At 62.5% G+C, this 21,475-nt stretch overlaps 2 protein-coding genes across 2 annotated transcripts in view; one reads left to right on the top strand and one right to left on the bottom strand.

Annotated features, from left to right (window-relative positions):
* The first annotated feature begins 512 nt into the window (after positions 1 to 512).
* On the top strand, positions 513 to 7,397 carry DEGS2 (delta 4-desaturase, sphingolipid 2). Its single transcript, XM_025042151.1, has 3 exons — positions 513 to 599; positions 4,468 to 5,210; positions 6,864 to 7,397. Exons 2-3 carry the CDS (start codon positions 4,494 to 4,496, stop codon positions 7,008 to 7,010), a joined length of 864 nt encoding a protein of 287 aa, XP_024897919.1. The 5' UTR covers positions 513 to 599; positions 4,468 to 4,493; the 3' UTR covers positions 7,011 to 7,397.
* A 1,524-nt stretch (positions 7,398 to 8,921) lies between these two features.
* The window catches only part of EVL (Enah/Vasp-like), a 92,881-nt gene continuing 80,327 nt past the window's right edge, over positions 8,922 to 21,475 (bottom strand). Inside the window, exons 10-16 of the mRNA XM_025042122.1 lie at positions 19,630 to 19,690; positions 16,574 to 16,637; positions 14,901 to 14,967; positions 14,749 to 14,811; positions 11,327 to 11,393; positions 10,885 to 10,942; positions 8,922 to 9,398 (exon numbers count right to left, since the gene is read on the bottom strand). Coding sequence (XP_024897890.1) covers positions 9,361 to 9,398; positions 10,885 to 10,942; positions 11,327 to 11,393; positions 14,749 to 14,811; positions 14,901 to 14,967; positions 16,574 to 16,637; positions 19,630 to 19,690 — 418 coding nt within the window. The 3' untranslated portion in view covers positions 8,922 to 9,360. The remainder of the gene's footprint in view (positions 9,399 to 10,884; positions 10,943 to 11,326; positions 11,394 to 14,748; positions 14,812 to 14,900; positions 14,968 to 16,573; positions 16,638 to 19,629; positions 19,691 to 21,475) is intronic.

Here is a 21,475-nt window from a genome sequence, read left to right as displayed (position 1 = left end):
ATCTCCTTACTTTTCGCTCTGTAGCCACTGCGTGGAATGCAGCCCCATTTCCTACGTCATGGCTTTTGCGAATGCTCTTCCCTCTAAATTCTTTCCCCTGCTCCTCATCTACCGAACTCCTGTGGGTCCTTCGGGTCTCTGCCTAAGTGTCCTTTTTCCAGAAACACTCTCTCCCCCTCCCCCCACATACACATTGTATGCCAGTTTGATGTTAAAGGATCGAATCTCCAGAGGGGACCAAAAACCCTGATCTGTAAACATTTCCATCATGGCCAACCTAGTGACCAACGTGTGTCATCGCTGAGCATGAACTTGGCAAGAGGGGAGCATATTGCGTGCTTGCTGGCCTGCTGGCAGGTGTGACTTGATGAAGACAGAGCCCCCCCATGTTCCCCCTTTTTTTTCCCCACCAAGCCCCGCCCTCCTCCGTGCTCCTGCAGGGGCCGGCCCTTTTACCCAGAGGCCTTTGCCCTACCAGTCATCTGCCTTGTTTCCTGGGGTGATTGCTTTAACCCGCTGGCTCCCCCGCCTCCGAGTTCCCCCTGGGGCAGGGCCCGGCCCCCCTTCTTGGCAGCAGCTCCCGCTCCGGCTCCCCAGAGGTGAGACGTGCCCTGGGCAGCGGGCTTGGACGCTGAGCTTCCTCCCTTGGCCAGCGGTGCTGGGCGCGCAGCCCCAGCCCCGCGTGCAGGTTTCACCCTTGCTGAGTGGAGAGATGTTCTAGGTGGCATTTCTAAGCCGCTTTTCCTTCTTTGATCTTCCTGCTTGTCTTGTGAATTTTCTGCTCATGCCCTTGGTTCCTCTCCATCGGAGCTGTCCTTTTTCTTGATTCGCGAGAGCTTTGTGTGTGTGACTTGTGGCAGCCCCGCCTTGGCCACAGGTGACCTTCCCCGGGCTGCCCTTTGTTTTCCCGTTTGAGTCCTTTTTTCTGTCCTTTCTCTTCTTCCCTCAGGACCCTGACTCAGTGCTTCCCCGTCTGAGCCTCTGTTCTCCCCTTCTCTCTACCCAGGACCTGAACAGAGCCACCACCTGTCCTCAGGTGCTGCCTGACACATGGCTCGAGGCAGGTGCCAGCTCACATGTCCCTTTCCAGCCTCCGTATTGATGGGCGTGCTGTGTCTCGCCTGGCTTCTTATTCCCTGTTCTGTAATTTGTAACCGCTTTTACGAGGCATGATTTACATATCGTAAAATTCAGGAATTTTAAAGTCACAGTCCAACAATTCTTAGTGAAGTTACATAATCCGATTTAGAGTATTTCCATTACCTGACAAAGATCCCTCTGACCACATGGTCACTGCACAGCCCCACCCCGTGTTCTCACACCCAAACCCTTTATCCTGTGAGTTTTAGCTGGGCTACCACGGGACGTCGTGTGTGTGCGCTTCTCTCGGCACGTTCTAGCCGGGACACACTGCGCCCCCGCTCAGCCTGGAACCCCTCCCATCTCTGTGATCTGCGGCCTGGCTTTCACAGACCTTCTGCAAATATTTGTCAATGAACAAAAAGCAGTTTTAGAGAGAGGCAGAGAAGAGTGACTCCTGAAGGCACTTCGGGCCACTTTCCATTTTCTGTGTTGAACCAGGTCCGCAAAGTGCCTCCCACAGTGACCAGACAGGGCGAGGCTTGCCTTTTGGCTCCAGAACTGAAAAAATGGGTGGACAGACCGAGCTGTGGGAGGGCGGCTAACCAAGGTCAGGGCCAGCCTGCGAGGAAGCCTTTCAGGAAGGGGGATTAGGAGGCTTTGAGTGCTTTTGTTAGGAGCAGTGGCAGAGGGAAGGTTACACGGCTGTGGCTGGGGAGAGGTGGGCAGAGGAAGCTGGGCCGCTGGCGCCCCGCACGGCAGCTCGTGTGTGACGGGTCGGCTGGGAGCTGGGAAGCAGGTGTGAGGTGGACTGTTTGAGACTTCGGAGCACTCGCGTGAAGAAAGGCAGTGACAAAGACTTTCCCTGCCCCCCAGGCAGGGAGACTGGCCTGCGCCGGCGTTCGAACTCCCTGGGGGACTGCTGAGTGTTCAGTCCTGGACGGTGCCAGGCCTGGCGCATGGAAGAGGCCAGGGTGCAAGTGAGGAGAAGCCCCCATGCTCCTGGGAGCCTTGGTGGGGACCAGGGGGAGGTGACTTCATGGCCAGCCGTTTTTGGCCAGAGCTGGTGGAAGGCCTGTGGCTGGGTGGACGGAAAATGTCTATTCAAGCCTTTTGCCCATTTTTGAACTGGGTTGACCACCTTTTGTCTGAGTTGTAGATCTTCACGTATTCTGGATTCGAGATCCTTATCCAGAGCTGGGTTGTGGACTTGCTCTGAGAGCTACACCCTCCCAGCCCCCCAGGGACCGCACCCTGTGGCTGGCCGAGTGAGGCCCAGGTTTATCTCTTGCCCCTTGGCTTGCTCCCTCTTCCTCACTCGCCCCGTGACCACCGCGTTTGAGGATCGGATTGGCTGGTGTCCTTGGCCAGGTGCAGGTGCTGGGCTCCAAGAGGCCTCTGCCAGCTGCCAGTGGGCAGGGAGGGATTCAGACCCATTGGCCACTGCCAGGCTGTCCCGAAAGCTGTGTGGAGCCAGCTCTTGTAGCTGCCCGATCGGGCGAAGGCTTGGTGGCAGTGCCGGTACGTGGACAGTGCCTGGGGGATTCTGTTGGCTTCTCGGGCAGAGGTGACCTGTGGTTCCAGGATGCAGGGACCCCAACTGTCCCCAGCATCTCCCAGCAGACATGGGCTGTCCAGCAGTTCAGGGGCCGGGATATTCAGAGGGGACACACACCGAGGCACAGCACACCTTGCCACCTCATGCTGGGACACCAAGGCCCCCAGAAGGTGGCCGCACAGCAAGATCGAGACTGACCCTGAAGCCAGAGCCCGTGCGGCAGCTGGGGCAGCAGGGCTCTGAGCCTGAGTCTCCCCTCCGACGGGCACAGTGCCTTTGCCCATGTTGCATACCCCCAGGGACAGGCAGCTCACCACCTCTGAAATAGCCTGTTCCCTGGGAGGCTTTGACAGGGCGCTGCAGCCAGACACCCTCTTTTATCTCTAGTCACGGAGAGACATAACTGCACCTCAAAGGCTGGTGTCCCAGGCCGGGTGCCTGTTCTCAGGATGGAGGCTGGGGACAGGCCTTAGGTGCTGGCTGATCCCCGGCCTCCCCGTGGGACTCAGTCTCTTCATCTGTAAAGGAGAGACGGCTGCCTCGGCTGGGCTGGCAGGAGGAACTTGGGGCCCGGCCGTGGGAGCCTTGGGACAGTTGAGCTGAGCGGTCACATCCTTCCAGACCAAGTTCGAAGGGGGCGTGAATTTCTGGGTCAGTCAGAGGAAAGAACCAGGCAGGACTCGGCCTTGGCCTGGCTGATTCAGTCGGGGCCCAACCTCGGCTGCCATCCTGGACACCGTCTTCGTGGGCCCGCCTGAGGCCCCCTGGCTGCTCTCTGGGCAGGAGGGGTGGGCGGTGAACGCTCTGAGACCGCAGGGTTTATCCCGAGGGTGCCCTGGGACCAGCCCCCGCTTTCGCTGGACTCAGTTTCCCCGTGTGTCACGGCGCTGGCTCCCCACCTCTGAGGACCTGTCTGCTCTGCCTGGCGGGCATCTGTCACCCTGAGCATGTGCTGACCCTGTCCCTGTCCCTCCCTGCCTACGGATTCAGCCTCAGCCTCCTCACTGGCCTTGCCGGCCCCCTCCTGCTGAGCAGCCATAGAGGCTTCTAGAAGGCACAGATGTCTTGACCAAGGGCATCCACCCCACCACACCCCCTCTCCCCTCTGTTCCCGCAGGGTCCGGCTGCTCCGTGGCCAGAAAGGGCGGCCCCTGCTTGGCCAGCTCGCGCTCTCATTGTTTTTTTCTTTCCTGTAAAACAAAATATAGAAAAGTACAAAAGATACTGTAACAAATAGCCGCCATCCCCCAAAAGCACGTTCAACATTTTATATTTCCTGCAGATCTTAAGAACCGAAACCCTTGAGACCCAGTCGGAGGCCTGCACGCTCCCCTCCCCTGGCCGCCCTGCCCCTCCTTTTTGCTCGGGCGTCCAGTCCACCTTGTCACCCTCCGCTACACCGACATGGGCGGTTCGGTTCGCCTGGGCGTGGCCAGGAAGCTGCTTTGATTTTTGGCATTATGTTTCTGTGACCTCTGGTGACACCTGCTCTTTATTTAGGCTGCTGGCAAAGAGCCCCATTCTGGGGAGGTCTCCCCAGAACCCCCCAGGTGGTGAACAGGCAGGTCTACCTGCCTCTGCACACCCACGGGCCATGCTCTTCCTAGTCCCCAAAGCAGAGGCCCAGGTCTTAGCCTGACCCTCGCGGGTGAATTTGCCCCTGTGTCACTGCCTGGGGGCTTCATGGATGGTGGAAAGAGGCCCAAGGGGAAGACAGCAGGACAAACAGTGAAAGTGGGAGTGGGGGGCCGAGGGAGGGTGAGCTCGCGTGCGGAGGCCTGGGCCGCGGGCGCCCCGCTCACCACGCTCTCTCCTGGTCCTGCCTGCAGCCAAGTACCCGGCCATCAAGGCGCTGATGCGGCCGGACCCTCATCTCAAGTGGACGGTGCTGGGGCTGGTGCTGGCGCAGCTGCTCGCCTGCTGGCTGGTGCGGGGGCTGGCGTGGCGCTGGCTGCTCTTCTGGGCCTACACCTTCGGCGGCTGCGTGAACCACTCGCTGACGCTGGCCATCCACGACATCTCGCACAACACGGCCTTCGGCAACGCCCACGCCGCCCACAACCGCTGGTTCGCCATCTTCGCCAACCTGCCGGTGGGCGTGCCCTACGCCGCCTCCTTCAAGAAGTACCACGTGGACCACCACCGCTACCTGGGCGGCGACGGGCTGGACGTGGACGTGCCCACGCGCCTCGAGGGCTGGCTCTTCTGCACGCCGGCCCGCAAGCTGCTCTGGCTGGTGCTGCAGCCCTTCTTCTACTCGCTGCGGCCGCTCTGCGTGAACCCCAAGGCCTTGACCCGCATGGAGGTGTTCAACGCGCTGGTCCAGCTGGCGGCCGATGCGGCCATCTTCGCCCTCTGGGGGCTCAAGCCCGTGGCCTATCTGCTGGCCAGCTCCCTGCTGGGCCTGGGTCTCCACCCCATCTCCGGCCACTTTGTGGCTGAGCACTACATGTTCCTGAAGGGCCACGAGACCTACTCCTACTACGGGCCCCTCAACTGGATCACCTTCAACGTGGGCTACCACGTGGAGCACCACGACTTCCCCAGCATCCCCGGCTGCAACCTGCCCCTGGTACGTGGCTGTGGTGGGCAAGGGGCGGGGCTGTCCGAGGGGGCGGGGAAGCGTGGCGGGCCTGGGGCCACGCTCCGGCCCCCCTTTCCTGATCACGGGGTGACCCCGTTCTCAGTTGTGGTCCCCAGGGCAAATGAAAGGCCACACAGCACAGGCCTTTATAGTTTAGACCGCTTGGTTTAATGAAAACTGGAAATGAGTGAGCCCGGCTGTGACGGGTACTGGCTGTGCATCCTTGGGCGAGCCACTTGCCCTCTCTGTGCTTCGGCTTCCTCCTCTGTAAAATGGGGCAGCGGTAGTGACAGTGCATGGGAAGCACCTCCCCTTCCTGGCTCCCGACTCCCTGTCACTGTCCCGTGACTTTCCAGGGCCCCCACAGGGCACAGAGAGGACATGGAGGGCTTTGCTGTTTATGACCCAAGGGGCTTGGCCTGAGCTGGTGCAGAGCAGAAGCCTCTAGGGCTGGTGGCCCTGTCTCGGGAGGCCTGGGGATGGAGGATTTCTGGAGGAGGGAGGGGAAGGAAGGGCGGGAGGAGTCCCAGTCTGCCAGTGGGTGGTTAGACCTGAGGTGCCCCGAGGCACAGGGGCCCGAGGATGCAGCAGTGAGGTCTTTCGTGTGTGCACGTGTCTGTGTGCCTGAGTGTGCCCCATGTGCACATGTATTTGTGCATGTGGTTGTGTGAGCGCTTGCCTGGTTGTGCAGGTGTTTGTGTCTGGCCTGTGTGACTGGAGTCCAGCAGCCCGTGTGTCCAGCGCCCGGCTCCCTCTTCCCTCCCCTCCCGCCTCCTCTCCTGCCAAAGGTACTAAGGTCCTGCCATGTGCTGGGCACCACTCTCCAAAGCCTCGCCACAAGCCGAGAAGGCAGATGTCCTCATTACCCATTACGCCCATTTCATGAAAGAGCCGGCAGAGGCTCAGGGAGGGGAGGGGCTTGCCTCAGGAAGGAGCAGAGCCAGAGTCTGCGCCCGCGTCCGTCACAGAAGCACTTTTACTTCTGAGCAAAGTGAATGGCCCCGCAGGTTGCCTTGTCTCCCCGAACCCCATCTTCAGTTATAAAGTAGGCCCTGGGCACTGGAGTGTCTTCTAGGGGGATAGTGCCCATGCAGGTGCTGAGGCTGGGAGCACTTCCTGGAGGAGGAGGACCGAGGGTGTCAGGTGCAGAGGCGGGTGAGAGCTGGAGGGGGAGGGGGTACAGGGTGGGCATTGGAGAGTGCCAAGTACTGAGGCTGGGAGGAGGGTGATCCGTGGGGGCGTGGTGGGAGCCAAGGCCAGAGGGGTTGGCGGGGTGGGGGGTGGGGCTTGGAGACAGGCGAGGGGGAGCATGGCCAGGACCATGGCTCGGCAGGAATCAAGCCAGGCTGTGCCTCAGACTCCGCAGGGGCAGGAGACCCCGGCCCACCTTGGGGCTCCTGTGTGGGCTCCGGGGAGCAGGGCGTATTCTTAACTTGGGGCTGGCAGTTCAGAGACTGTGCCAGCACTGGCTGGCCTCCTGCCTGGCTGAGGTGGGCACGGGTGCCCTGGGAGGTGACAGCGTGTGTGCGTGTGCGTCCATGCTCGTGTGTGTGTGTGTGTGTATCTGAATGCTCACGTACACGTGCACGGCAGTGGCCGGTCTGCGCAGGCGCGGCCCCTGACCCGCTCGCCTCCCTGCAGGTGCGGAAGATCGCGCCGGAGTACTACGACCACCTGCCGCAGCACCACTCGTGGGTGAAGGTGCTCTGGGATTTTGTGTTCGAGGACTCCCTAGGGCCCTACGCCAGGGTGAAGCGGGTGTGCAAGCTGGCAGAGGGCGGCCTGTGAGCCTGACTGCCTGGCACCCAGCATGCACGGACCCCGCTGCGCCCTGGCAGGCTGGCTGCTGGGCCTCACCCTGCCCCACCCACCTGCTGCAGAGCCGGTTGTCACCATGGCCCCCTCGGCCTAGCGCCCAGAACTGGTTTGACTGCATTTGGTTCCCGCACCCTCGGTGGCTGCTGCTGTCCCCTAGACCACCCAGGGACCACGCCTGGTGACAGCAGGCACAAGCAGCAGCCCGGAGAAGCTTGGTCTGCAGTGCACTCGCTCTGACCTCAGCCAGGCCCGCCCTTTCTGGGCCGGCGCCAGCCCTGCCTTGGGCGCTCTGTGCCGTCCACGCAGCTGCTCGCTCTAGTGTTCTTGTGTCTGAAATTAAATGTTTCCACATCCATGGACATGCTTCCGAGGGGGTGGTCTTGGCTCCAGCCTGGGCCTCAGACGAGGCCCTGGGATAGCCCCGGAGGGGGTCCCCCAGAGTCGTGCTCCGCCTGCTCCCTGCCCTTGAGGACCACTGTTGCTCCCACACTTTGGTGCTGAGGCAGCATCCCCCAAGGGCCCTGCCACTTGGGGAATAGCCTTTGGGGAGTGTAGGCAGCAGGAGGCCCTGCATGCCCTGGGGGTCCATGTGGCCAGAAGCCCCTCGTTACCAGCCTCCCCTCCTTTGCGCCTCTGGGCCAGGTGCTGCAGACATCACTTCCCCTTGGTCCACGTGCTCCTGCCACCTGTCCCCCCACCTGCCCAACTCCTGCTCTACCCTGAGCCTGCACCCCTGTGGGTGTGCTGAGCCCCCAGAAGGTTCAGGCTGGGCACCGTGGGTTGTCCCCCACAGCTCAGATGTGGGGCGAGTCTCACAGCACAGGGGCCACAGGCCAGAACATGGTGGCTGGACAGACAGGTGACTGCCCAAGTGAACTGTGGCTCCGAGAGAAAGGGAAGCAGGCAGGGGTCCTCGGTGTCTGTAAAGGGGAACAGGCTGTCCTGACCGTGGCAGGGGCTGGTGGCACTGCCGAGCCCGCGGGAGGCATCCCTCTCATCAGCCCCTCGGCGGCCCCACCCCCGGGCCCTAGGACTGCGGCACTCTGGGACCTGGGGACCTACGGAGGTGGAAGGCAGGCAGCTGGGACCCGGGCCAGCGCACAGGGGTCTGAGCCTCGGGCTGACCTCTGAATGGGCAGAGCCGTCCTGTCGTCGTCTCTGAGGGGCCCTGGGGCACGCAGCGGATGAAGTATGTCCAGAGCCTGGCCAGAAAGTCTCCTCATCAGCCAGACTGGGGTCCTCTCTCATGTCCCTTCCCATGGCCCTCAGGATGGCTGGGCCAGGGGCTGGGCACACTGCTGGCTGTGAGAAGGTCACAGGGTTCCAAGGCCTGCGCCACTGGCTGGGGCCTCACTCCTGGTCCAGGGGCAGCAGTGGCCCAGGCTAGAGTCGGGACCTCCCTGGCTACGATGGGTACTTGCTTGGTCTGAGAACGGCCGGCAAGAGCCTCAGGAGGGCTTTGGGCGTCCCTGCTGCCCAGGGGGTAGGGGCCCAGGTCCCCTCTGGGGGCGGAGTGGGGGGAAAGCCCGCCTTCTGATTCTATAGCCCCATCTGTGTCACGGCGGGTCAAACGGGGACCCTGTCCAGCCCTGGCGGCCAGAGCGCACGCGGACTCTGTTTGCTGTCCAGGGCGTAGGTGCCACTCAGGGCCTGCCCCCCAGTGCCCCGTGGGGGTGGCTCCCAGGCCTCCCCTGGACCTGGCTGGAAGGGCCTGCGCTGCCCAGCTCACTCTCTCTGTCCTTCCACGTCTGGATCTGGCCTGGTTCCCCACCCAAGGACCCCGTCTTGCTCCTGGCACCACGGTCATGGGCCTTTCTGCCCTGTGGCGTCCCCAGCCAGGAGCAACCGGAGCCGGCGTAGAGAGTGCGCGGGAGCCGAGCGTGTGGACAGTAAGCGTTTATTACCACGTGGACACAGACGGTGCGGGGCGTGGACGACCGCCACGCCAGGACGCTGGGGAGGGGCTGCGCATGGACACGCCACCGCCAGCCACGGCGGGCCAGCGTCACCGGGAGGAACCACCTAAGGAAGCGCGTGACCTGGGGCGTCTTCTCTATAAACCGAAGGAAACGTACACTTAAATAGGCAAATATAAAATACAAAAAAGGCGAGCGGACCTGGCGTTCTGTGTCAGGTAGGGTCTAAAAAAATCCGGGACTTGACCTTTTTCCTCATTTTAATATTTTATCACAGGTTAAGACTTTAAATGAAGCACGTCCTGGCCTCGGCGCGTGTCGCGTGTGCTGAGGCCCGGGCCGGCGGGGCCCCTCGCTGTCCCGGTGTCCGGAGGACTGCATCCTGGGTGGCGGGGCCGAGCGCACTACGAGGTGCTGATCCCACTCAGCTCCTGCCTGATGGCTGTGGGACAGGGCGCGAAGGTGGCTCAGGTGCAGCAGGGACCAGCCTGGCCTGCTCCTCTGCCCTCTGCACGGCCCTGTCCCCACGGCCCCGGCTCCGGTGAGGTCCTTACTGGTACCTGCCCCTCTCTGTCTCCTGAGGGCCCCACCCAGACCCCCAGAAGTCAGAGGCACAGGCTAGAGGCCAAGCAGGGCAGTGGGCTCTGGCACAGACTTTGGGGTGACAACTAAGCCCCTGTGGGTCTCAGCATCATTTCTCGAGCCAGTCCACTGAGGGTGGAGCTGGGGTAGGGGCGACCAACCCATGGACCTGGAGGTAGGGAGGGGCCAGTGGCACCAGGAGCCCTGCACAGGTCTGTAAAGGTGGGCATCCCGGAGCTGTTCAGAGGACCTGGGGACACCTCCCACCAGTGGCAGCAGGAAGTCCCTGGCCTTGAGCAGGTGGGCTGCTCCCTGACTCCCTGGCTGGAGGTCCGCCCCGAGGGCCAGGGGCTTCCTGTGCTCTTCTCCCCAGCTTCCTCCTGTCCCCACCCCTTAGGGTGTCCCCCCTAATTCTGGCCTTTCCCCGGATGGACCCCAGTAAGCCTAGAGCAAAAGGCCAGGAGAGAGCAGAGGGTGGGGCACACGTCAAGTAACAAGGGGTGTTTCTCAGAGCCCCGCAAACTGCCCACACCTCCGCACGGCTGCTTAGCCACATGCCTGCGAGGCAGCTTCCACCTGTGGCTGTTAGGAACAGACAGGAACCCAGTGCTCTCTGCTGGGACAGGGTATGACCCAGGTCTGCGGGCATCTCAGGCAGCTCCCTGCCACCAGCCCCCAGGTGTGACCTCGCCACCGTGCCCGATTCCTCGCCTATGGTGGGTGACGGAGGCGCCTCACCGCTCTATCCTGGGTTGAGCAAACCCTCCCTTTTCCCCTGGCTCCAGGTCTGAGGCGGCGTGTCAGAGGCCCTGCCCTCTGGAACCAGAGACTCTTTTGGGGGGTGGGGGGGCACCTGCCTGCTCCCCCAGCTCAGGGCCTGGCAGCCTGTGAACTAGGTCAGGCCCATAATAGTTCTGTAGCTTCTCGGTCCCCCTAACCCCTAGGAAGGCAGTAATCTCCCTTACGATCTCAAACCCAGTGGTCGGAGGTGGCAGAATCATAAAAGACAACTTGGTTCCAGAGACGCTGAAATGAACACAGGGCTGAGGCTGCCTGACCGCCCTCGGCTTTGGAACGCATCCCTGACCTCGGCCGCCCTCCCAGGTGGGCACTGCTGTGAACCCGGGGAGAAGCACGGGAGTGGGGGAGCACAATCCGCTGCCAGGGGGGTGCACACACTCGGGCAAGTCCCTCAGCTCGTCTGCGCCTCGGTTTCCTCAGCTGGAGAATGGGGAGGAGGACCGGAACCGGAGCACAAGGCCACGGGGCCCTGGCTCTGGGCCCCAGATGGCCTCCCCAGCTGGGTCACCCGGCCCGCTCCCCAACCGTGACGGGCCCCCGCTCACCGTCGATGATCTCCTCCTTCACCTTGTGGAGCTCCCGGACCACCTCCTCCAGGATCTCCTGCGGGGAGCAGGGCCTCAGGCACAGTGCAGGCTGGGGCGTCTCCAGGGGCGGGGGTCCTGGGCTTCATCCTCACCCTCGCCCACCCCCACAGCTCCCTCCCCAAGCCAGGATGGCGGGTGCACTGGAGATGGGGCACCCTGGCCAGCCCCGGGGGCCTCCCACGCCTCAGGTGCACACTGGAGGGGGGTGCGAGGAGCGGGGGGAGGTGCTTTGCTCTGGTGATGGCAGGGGCTGGGGACAAATGCTGTGACCCTCCTCCACAGCTGGCCCCCTGACTGACTAGGCAGCCACGTGGGCCTCAGTGGACCTGCCTGGCCACGTGGACCCAAGAGAGTCCCTGGCCTCTGGCTCCTTCACAGCCTCTCAGGAAAGGACACTCACCTGTTTCATCCGGTCCAAATCGAAGGCGTCCAGGGCCACGTCGTTTACACTTCCTGCCGGCTTCATCCTGGGAGGGGGATGGCAGGGTGCGGTAAAGTGGGTGGCGGGGCCGGCAGGCGCCCACGCACGGGGGCCCGGGTGCGGGAAGGCAGCCCGGGCGTGCCGCAGCCTCCCGCTCGGGCCCGGCACGGCCCTCTCCCCAGCGCCCTGTTGCTTCCTGCTTTTCTCTCCGGCCTCCCTTTAGCTAAGTGAAAAGGACCCTCAGGCCTGGTCTCCAGCTCCAGAGGGTCTCGTGGGTACTGTGACCACACTTCCCAACCCAAGAGCCAACCGCAGAGCTGCTTTCTGCTCTGCGGGCTCTCACACAGACACGCGCTTTGCTCTGGTGATGGCAGGGGCGGGGGACAAATGGTGACGCATGCAAGCAGACCGCTACGTGTCACACGCAGCCTCCCCTGGAGGAAGGCAACTCCGGCAAGCTAGTCCTCGGTGCGGGGTCTGTGCTCCTGGCCAGCCTGAGGCTTGGGAAGAATGAGTAACAACGGAATTCAATACAATGCAGAATCCAGAAAACACCACCGGAGATGCTCACCCTAGAGGCGCCCACTCCAGACACGAACCGAACCGGCCCGGAGCCTAACCTCTCCAGGGGACGCCCTCGGCCGCGGCTTTGCTTTGGCTCAGAGGTTTCAGTTTCACGGACTGCTTGCCTTGGAAAAGTTTCTGAACTAGGGCCAGAGGTTTGAAATTTAATGTCCCTTGCACACGAGCCCTTCCTGGGAGCTCTTGGCGAAGTGCTCACCTCACCACCTGCCTTTTTCAAACAGGACCGCGGTGCCTGCTTTCTGGGTCCGATTCCTCTCTCCCACGGCAGGGGCTGTGGGCGTGACGGCGGGTGCCAGCGCCACTGTACAGACCAGGGCCCCTGTGAACCCCAGGACCTGCGTGCTCCAGAGCGATGGAGGGTAAGCATGGAAACTACGGTGTGGGTGCAGCCGCCATGGAAACCAGCACGGAGGTTCCTTGAAAAATTAAAAACAGAACCACCGCATGGCCCGGCAGGCCCTCTCCTGGGTGTACGCCCGGAGGAGGTGCAATCACCGTCTCGAAGCGACATCTGCACCCCACGGTCACTGTCGCACTAGTCACGACAGTCGAGATGTGGAAGCAAGCTGAGTGTTCACGACGGATGCACGGAGAGAGCGGATGTGGCACGTGTGACAGGTTATGTGCACAGCCGCATATGCTGCCCCCGGGGCCCACGACGGCTCCTGAGGGCGTCACGCTGAGCAGAGTGAGGCAGAGACAAGTACTGTATGACCTCACACGTTTGTGGACTCGGACTAAACCAGATGTACAGAAATGGAATCCTGGGGGTTGCCAGCGCTACAGGGGCGGGGGTCAAAGGGCACGCACTCCCAGTGACAAGATGAACGCACCGGGGAACGTGATGTACAGCACGGGGCCCGCAGCAAACAAGACTGCACTGTATATTTGCACGGGGCTGAGAGGGGCTGTGGAAAGTTCTTACCCACCATGCGTGACTCTGTGAGGTGCTGGCTGTGTTAACTGACCTGACCGTGGCAATCACGTCACGATACATGTATATATCACGTCACCACGTTGTACCCCTCAAACTTAAACCAGGGGAGATGTCAATGATATCTCAATAAAGCTGAAAACCCCCACTGCATGGTACTGCATGGTATGTAAAAGGTTAGTGGTCCACCACACAAACAAACCAACCAGATGAACCCAAGAAAGAGGTTCAATGTGGCCCTGAATGCGTCTGTAAGTAATTTTGGGTCCCAATGGGGAAGGAGGTCCAGCCTGAGACCCCCAGCTCATCACACCTGTCCTGCACGCAGTCCCAGGTCACCTGGGCAAACTGCTTCACCTCTCTGCACCTCTCTGCACCCCCGACAGGCCCGATGGTGACGCCGACACACATGCTCCATGAGCTCAGCAATGCTGCGGCCCGAGGGGGGCCGTTCTCACTCGCCCTCTGGAGCCCGTGAAGCCAGAGAACAGATTTGCCTCCGAGATGAAGAGCTGCATTCCAGCAGGACGCTCTCGCCCTGGGAGGGACGCTTGGCGGCCCACTCCTAACGTGGCAGCGGGAAGTAGCCAGCTGTGCCGACAGAGCTGTAGGCTGGGCCCTCGGCCCCCTGTTCCACAGAGTGAGCGCCTCAAAGTGCTAGCCATCATGGGGCCCTGTGCTTAGAGCTCGCGGACTAGGGCGCGGCACACAGAAAACCCAAACTTCTCTCCACGTGGCCCTCCTGACCCCTCCACCTGCCCATCCACTGCCCGCCTGTCCCGCCACTGCCCGCCTGCCCCGCCACACCGGCCTGCTTTCTGGTCTCTGAATGCACCAGGCTGGTTACGGGCTCGGGGCCTCAGCACATCCACGCCTCCAGGTTACACGTCTGTCCCCAGAGGGCAGGCTCCTCCCCTTCCAGGTCGGCCCAGATGCCATCTCTGAGATGGGCCTGCCCAGCCTGCTCGCTAGGGTGCTTGTCCTCGGCGCACCCAGGGTCCCTCTCAGAAGCCAGTGATCCGACCCACAGGCCTTCACGCCAGAGAAAGGGGCTCCTCGCAGGCGGGGCCGTGCGGGACAGACCACAGGCCCCGCATGAATCCTGGCTGATCCGCTGAGACGGCCTCACCCCCGCTCCGCGTGTCTGTCTTTGCCACTCCTGCCAGGGCCAGGCCAGAGCGCTCTGCTCGTCCCCGTCACTCTGTGAGACCAGGCTGAAGTGCCACCTGCTCTGTGCTCACAGCTGTTTCCCTTCGGTTTGTGGTGGGCGATGGAGACACTTCCCGGCCCAGGTTCTAGAGGCCTGCAGATTCAGGCCACACGCGACTTACAGTTCCTACGTGGCTGTTTGTCTCTGACGTCTGGGGCAACCTCGGGTTCACATATCCTACCCGGCGACCGCGGCAGCTTTTGGTTCGGACATGCGGTCGGCGCCCCTCTGGGGAGCGCTGGCTGCGTGCGGGGGAGGGGCGGAGGTGGCATGGTGGCTGTCCGGCGTTAGCAGCGCGGTGGGATGCGGCTGAGGCTAGGGAGCACCTCCTGTGCCCACATGTCCACACGACCGCCCGTGAGGCAGGGGCTGCAAGACCTCTTCACGGGGTGTGGCGTGGAGGCTTGGAGAGGGCACCGGGATTGCCCAATGACACAAACAGCCAGTCCAGGACTAGGACTGGATCTCCGGGCGGCCCCCCCCAGACCTCAGCTCTGCCTCCGAGAGGAGGAAGGAGCGGCCTGCACGGCCCGAGGTCCCCCAGGTCTACCTGTCCCCGGCTCTGATCACCCTTTCCCAGAGCAGGCTGTTAGATGACAAGACAAAGGACAGGGTCCGGGGTTAGTCACGGGCAGGGGACAAAGGAGGCCCCACGACGGGGCTGTTCGGTACCTAGAGTGAGGCTGCGACTGAAGGGGGCTCTTAGCTTCGGGGCTCTTTGCCACAGACGGGGTTCTACGGCAACGGAATGAAGCAGACACGTGAATCGGGGCTGCTGCCACCCTGGCCCCACCAGAGGCGCCCGGCCCTCACGGGGCGCTCACCTGGACAGCAGCGAGGACACGGGTTTCTCCACCGAGTTGCTCCGCTCCCAGGGCTTCCGGCCAGCCTCTGTCAGTTCATTTCAAGGACGAAGAGCCTCAGGGCTGGGAGGGCCCCCCACCTCCGCCCCCGCCCCGGCAGGACCCCCAGTACTGCAGACGCAGAGCCCGTCGGGAAGGCCTGCTCCGCGTGGAGCTGAAGCCAGGGCTGTAGATGGCACTGCTGTCGCCCCGTGTCACCCTCACTCAGGACACCAGCTCTTGTTCCTCGGACCCAGCTGACTTTGACTTGTGGCCTAGCCTCAAGTCATCTCATTAAGAAAAGTCCACTTTCCTTGGAATGTGAAGTGACCGGTCACAGAACATGACTTCTAGAGTCGGCCAGCGACTCCAGTAGTGGGCCGAGCAGGCAGAGGCAGGCCCTCACCCTGGACACTCCCAGTCAGCCCGAGGGCCACGTCTGCTTCTGGGGGCCCTGCCCCTGGGACCCCATGTGTACCCACTGTCCCCTGATTCATTGGTCCTCCCCACACATGACAGCTGGCCTCTTTCCACCCTGGGCTTGAGGATTGGTTTGCCTTTCTTTTTTCTCTTTTAAGTTAAGTGGCATTAAATTTTATTTCATTTTCTTTCAAGAGCTTTGTTGAACTGAACTGAATCCACTGACTTTGCAGGATGAGCAGAGAGGCAGCAGGCCAAGTCCCCAGGGCAGCAGGGAGGCCACCCGTCCCCAGCTGAGCCCAGAAACTCTGCAGACCGACCGACCGAGGGCCGAGGCAGGTCTCACAGCCACCCTCTGGGCCTGCAGGAACAAGCGCTGGGACATCTGAGCTGTAGGCACGTGGCCTTGACTAAAACCACCTAACCACACCGAACTCTGACCTCCAGGACTGGGAAGACACCTAACCCATGCTCTGGGACGGGCGCCGCCCACTGTCACTACGGGCCTGAGTGCGGGAGGACACAGAGCAGGTGGGCAAGGGAGGCGGGCACACCAGCAGAGTGCGGGGGCCAGGCCACTGTGGGGTGGGGCCTCCCTCTGCTGGGGTGGGTGCTCTTCCTACCTCTCCTTCCTGCCCCGAGCAGACGCTGAACAAACGCCTGTGCGGTGACCGAGTGACCAGTGCCAGGCTTCTTCCCCCTGCACAGCCTCCAGTCGCTCTGGTCACACCCCGTGTCCCAGCGCTCAGGCCGGGGGGTTCTGAGCAGGGGTCGGGACTGTTTCTGGTGGAGCCAGACTCACTGGTGACCAATGTCACGTCATTTTGCAGGGAGACATTGACGTGACTTTTAAACACTCCTCTTTAAACACTCCGTCCAGCCCTGGCCCGAGCCCCAGGCCATCTCCTGCTACTTGACAGGTGCTGGGAAAGGAGGGCTGGACGGGTGGACGCCGCAGCGTGACCAGCTCCAGTGACAGGCCAGGGCCTGGGTGCCACGCTTCTGGGCTCCTGCTGGGGCTCGGTGTGGACGCCACAGCTGAAGCCCCAGGCTCGAGGGGGCAGGGGCTCACCGGGGCAGCGGCTCCCGTGAAGGTGGCAGGGAGACCCGGCCGGCGGAGCCCATCTGGCCGTCTCTGCTCATCCGCAAAGTGAGGCACTGGGATCAGACCAGCTTCCTGTCGGAGCCCCTGCCCTCTGAGACCGGCCGGCAGCGGGCAGGACGGCGCCCCTTACCTGAGGAGTTGGGTGGCTGGCTGGCTGCTCGGGTCCCTGGCGATGGAGAGGTGCTCGGCTCTTCCTGAAACGGGAAGCGGGGCCATCAGCCTGCTGCGAGGCTGGGGTGAGACCCCTCTGGCCAGGGTCATCTATGAAGCCTCGGTTTTCAAAACTTTGAGGAATCTGCTACTTTCATAATCAGCAAAACAACGAGTATTACTAACAAAGGGAACCCCCAAATCCTGGCAGGCAGCTGGTCTGGCCCATGGAGATCAGGGTAGGGGAGGGCAGTAGGGGTACACAGGCCCCTGCCCAGTAGGGCAGACCCCATGGCTGCGCCAACCCTGGCCCGTGACTGAGCCTGCCGGGCACCGACGGTCACGCGTCTCGTGACCACGACAAACGGGCCGCGCCCCCGGGGTGCCCGGCGAACCCCCAAATCCTGGCAGGCAGCTGGTCTGGCCCATGGAGATCAGGGTAGGGGAGGGCAGTAGGGGTACACAGGCCCCTGCCCAGTAGGGCAGACCCCATGGCCGGGCCAACCCTGGCCCGTGACTGAGCCTGCCGGGCACCGACGGTCACGCGCCTCGTGACCATGACAAACGGGCCGCGCCCCCAGGGTGCTCGGCACCGTCGCGGCCCTCGGGGCTCAGCAGGGGCTTCTGCCCCGTGGTTTGCTGTGACGGGGCCAGCCAGGCGGGACCCACCCACGGGGCTTCCCCTTTCCAGGCGTGGCCCCCGCCTCCGACGGCCGGCGTGAGAACCGGAGGGTGCTGTGCCGGGCTGCCTGTGGGCTCTGGGTCAGGTTCTGGTCGGCACTGTGGGTCAGGGCTGGCCACGGCACAGCCTCCATCCTGGCGACCCGGCTATGGGAGACCCGGGCCCACTTCACTGCTTCAGGAGGGGAGGAAGTGGCGAGAACCTATTCTAACGTTACCTCTGTCCCAACCAGCCCACAGGTCACCAACACTGCTACCAAAGCGAGTTCTAGAATGTAGGTCTGCCTCACTAACCCGATAAAAGCACCTGACGGCTCGTGGGAGGCAGCCTGACCTGCGGGCAAGGCACAGCCGCCCCTGCTAGGCCGCACCGCCCCGGGCCACGCTGCCCCCCGCGGCCTCTGCTCTCGGCTCTGCCCTGCGAACGCCCGCTCTCGCAGGAGCTCCCGGCGAGGCTGGGACTCCTCCCTCAGCTGCCAGGGCCTGGTGCTCCTTCACTTTCTCTGCCAACAGCCTGCCTGCTGTGTCCTCTCCCTCAAGGTCAGAGGCCACGTCCTGTCCGTCGCTGGGTCCCCAGCATGCGCACGTGGCCTGGCCCATGGCGGGGCTCCACACCGCCCTCCCCTGCCGGCGTGCTGTGGGGGCATCGGTGGAACCGGCCTGTGGCCAGCAAGTGGCAGAGTGCCCGCCCGAGCCGTCTAACTCTACGTGACTCCATACTCGGGGTTCTTTGCTTCTTTTCAATGACGCTCGTTTGTTCTCCCGTGGTTATAACCCTAGTCCGCGCTCAGTGAGGAGAATTTGGAAAATGCCGGGAAGTATGAGAGAAGAGCAGCCGTCAGCGCCGCGCGCACACCACTCCCCTGCGCGGCCTGGCCTGGCCCTGCCCTGGGGGAGGCAGTCGGGGTGTGGGGGGGCTGCAGACCGCGCGTGGGACCCAGGCAGACGGAACTAGCGGTGGCCAGGAGCCCAGTGGAGAAGGGACGAAAAAGGGGGTCAGAGGCAGGAAGCTCCGCCTGTGGGGCTGAAGGGTTCTCGAGTCCCTGGGATTTGAAACCCACTTTTTCTGGGTGCCGGGTGGGGAGTTGGGTGTTTGGGGCCGGGACGGTGACGCACCAGTACCACTGACTTGAGAGCTCTAATGCCACCGGCCAAAACGAGGCCACGCTTTGTGTTACCTGGGACTGGCCTGGGCTCCTGGCCAGGCAGGCCTCTGCAGCTTTAGAAGTTTCTGGATGAAGCACTCGGTGCAAAAGGCAGGGGACAGTGGAATACGCAGGCCTGGCCCTCACAGGGCTTAGGACCCGGCAGGACAGCGAGTCTGAAGGAGCAACCATGTGTGTGCCAAGGGCCGGAGAGGCACGTGTGGGGGGCTAGGGACCAGGCGTGGGAGCCTCACCCAGCTTGGTGTCTGGGAGGCTGTTTCTCAGGAAGTAATGTTTACGTAGAGAAAGGCAGGCTGAGGAGTTGGTGGGGGAGCCAAGGAGACTGCATGCCCCAGACGTGGGCATCAGACGACAGACGGGAAAAGCGGCTGGCAGGGCCGGAGCCCAGGGCTCGCTCACGCGGGGTCAGCCTCACCCTGCTGACGGGGGACATGAAGTCAGCAAGTGCATGCTGCTCGCTGTCTGGAGACTGCATTTCTTCTGTCTCCTTCTGCCACTTACAGGCAACCTGTAGGCCATCCGGAGTTAAGGTCTAAACTGGCCACTTCGACGAGAGTCTGTTTTTATAAGAGAAGCTTAATGCAGAGGAAAAGAGAAACGAGGCTCCCTAAGTGGGTGCAGATGCTTCAGGCCTGTGCGGCCGGACTGGGCTCCAGGATGCCGAAGAGGGCGAGAGCCAGAGCTCCGGCCCCCGCTCCGCTTCTGCAGCTCCTGCCAGAATCGACGAACCCAAGTGGAGTCTTTAAGCACAGAAGTAACTTGAAGACAAACCACGCCGGCCTTCCAGCAGACGTCTCCTGCTGCGAGTGCACGCCAGCCCCCAAGGCCCCAAGTGCCTTGAGGCGGCTGGGACCTGTCCTGGGACCTGTCCGAGAAGCCCTTCTGTGCCCCCAGGCTCTGGGATTCTCCCTCAGGCATCATCTGCCTTTCAGCCGAGTCCCCTCCCGGCTGCGAGCTCCATAACTGGGCAGTGTCTGCTAGACGCCCAGTGAGTGCGGGCCTGCCACCCTTGCTGTGGGGATGGACGTGAGCACTCCATGGGCCCTGCCGTCCCCGACCGCACCCCTCCACAAATCCCCTGGTCAAGAAGTTCCTGTCCCGTGTATGGCCTAACCAGGTGCACCTCGGAGCCCCGGAGCCTTCCTGGACTATTCGCACTGGTGGGGTGGGAGGGGTGGGGTTCGCTCACCGTTTGGCTTTCGTCTTCCTTTTTCTCAGCCGGCTTGTCTGTCTGGGAGGCTGCTTTTCTCCTAACATAGGAAGAAGAACATACAAATCAGCCCCTGAACGTTTCTGCACCGCTCCAGATGCCTCCTCTGTGCCGGACACAGCCTGGTCCTCAGACAACCCTGTGGTGGGACTTGACCCGTTTCATGTGAAGGAGGCAACTTGTCCCCGCACCCATCTGGGCTGCGGCAATGCTGGAACCAGCATCCGGGCCTTCTGTGCTGGTTCCATGAGCCTGGACACAAAACTGGCCTGGAAGGCAGGGATGGGGTCTGGGGGACGTGGCTGTCTCTGTCCGTAGCACCCGAGGCTGGAGGAAGTTGGTCTGCACCATGTCTGGGTCCCTTGGGGGCCTGGGTTTGCCTGGGTGGCAGCCATTCTTCCAGGGCACTCAAGGCCAGGCCGCACGGGACAGAGAAAGGTGCCCCCTGGGCCGTAACCTGCCAGTCAGGGCTGTGGGAGCACTCACCTGCTGACTTGACTACTGAGTGGACCCCATCACCTATGGGAGGAAGAAGACCCCTTTTCCTATTGCCCCGGAGTCTGGAACACCACTGAGAGCCTGGAAGCGCTCAGGGGACAGACTCTGAATGGCCCAAATTGATGCCCCAGTCCGTTCTTGCATTTTCCCCACAGACATGAATCTCATTTTAATACCCTAAAAACTCACTCCTGGTTTTTTTTTCAACTTTAGTGGTCATCTCTCTCTGGCTAAGCCCCCAATCTCCACATGGGGACCCTAATACTCCCCAAACACACGCCTCTGGGCATCTTCAATGCCGTGATGCCACCAGCGCACGTAAGCCTCGTGAGCTGAGCTGCCCAAGAAGGAAGCTGGCCTGACTGGTGAGTGGTCAGCGGCTGTCGGCCGGCGGTCACCAGTCGGGTGACGGGGCCCATGTGGTAGCCTCTTAGCCACTTGGGCTCCTTCTGGTCTTCCCATCTCGGGGGGACAAGTCTACCCGCCCATGGCCCCTCCCAGACACCCGCTTCTTCCTCACAGAAGGGGGGCCGTTTCCACCTCTGCACTGTATTTCGAGTCTGTCTTTCCCGCCCTCACTTCCGACGCCTAGTGCCAGCCACCATCCTCTCTTCCTGGATGACAGCAGACTCCGCACTGGCCCACCCACTGCCACTTTGCCCCATGACATGCTACTCCTAGCCAGAGCCACTGTTCCACCTTTAAGAATAGGAAGCAGGCCAGACCATGCCTGGCCCGTGAAGTCAGGGAGCCCGCGTGTGAGAGGGGTCAGCACGCGGCGGCCTCAGCACTGACTTTCCGGCCTGGACGCCACTGCGGGGGAAAAACTCAAGCGCAGCCCACAGAGGGAGGAGGCAGAACGTCCGCAATAACCTGCATTAACAGTAGCCGGCGAGGCCATCCTGGCCGTCGACGCCACCCCGCGCCCATCACCAGGGTGGACGTCACGGGGCGGCTGGGTGGACTCTTGCTGCCTCGTGCAGCGTGCCTGTCCCTGGTAGGGCCTCGACTCTGCCGGCAGCGCCGGGGCGTCCCACCGGCTCCTGGCAACACCGGGCTCCCGTTCTCCCGAAGTTCCTCTCCGTTTGGTCTCAGCCGTCTGGGCCAGGCCGTTACTGTTAGCGTGCTGGTTTTGGACTTGGGCAAAGCGTGAAGGTTTTCTTTTTGAAAAACATGCTCTCCTTTTCCACGAGGCCCCGTCCACCTCTGAGATGGAATCCAACGCGCTCGCGCTCGCGCACGAGCCGCGTCTGCAGCCTGACTTACGGTCGGTCTCCGCACGGCCAGCAGCGGGCGTCTGGGCCGTCCCAGGCAGCTTCACGCCACC

The sequence above is a fragment of the Pteropus alecto genome, unplaced genomic scaffold, assembly GCF_000325575.1.
Source record: "Pteropus alecto unplaced genomic scaffold, ASM32557v1 scaffold8, whole genome shotgun sequence".
Taxonomy (NCBI): domain Eukaryota; kingdom Metazoa; phylum Chordata; class Mammalia; order Chiroptera; family Pteropodidae; genus Pteropus; species Pteropus alecto.
The sequence above is the reverse complement of the archived record's forward strand: the minus strand, read 5'-3'. Positions and strand labels throughout refer to the sequence as shown.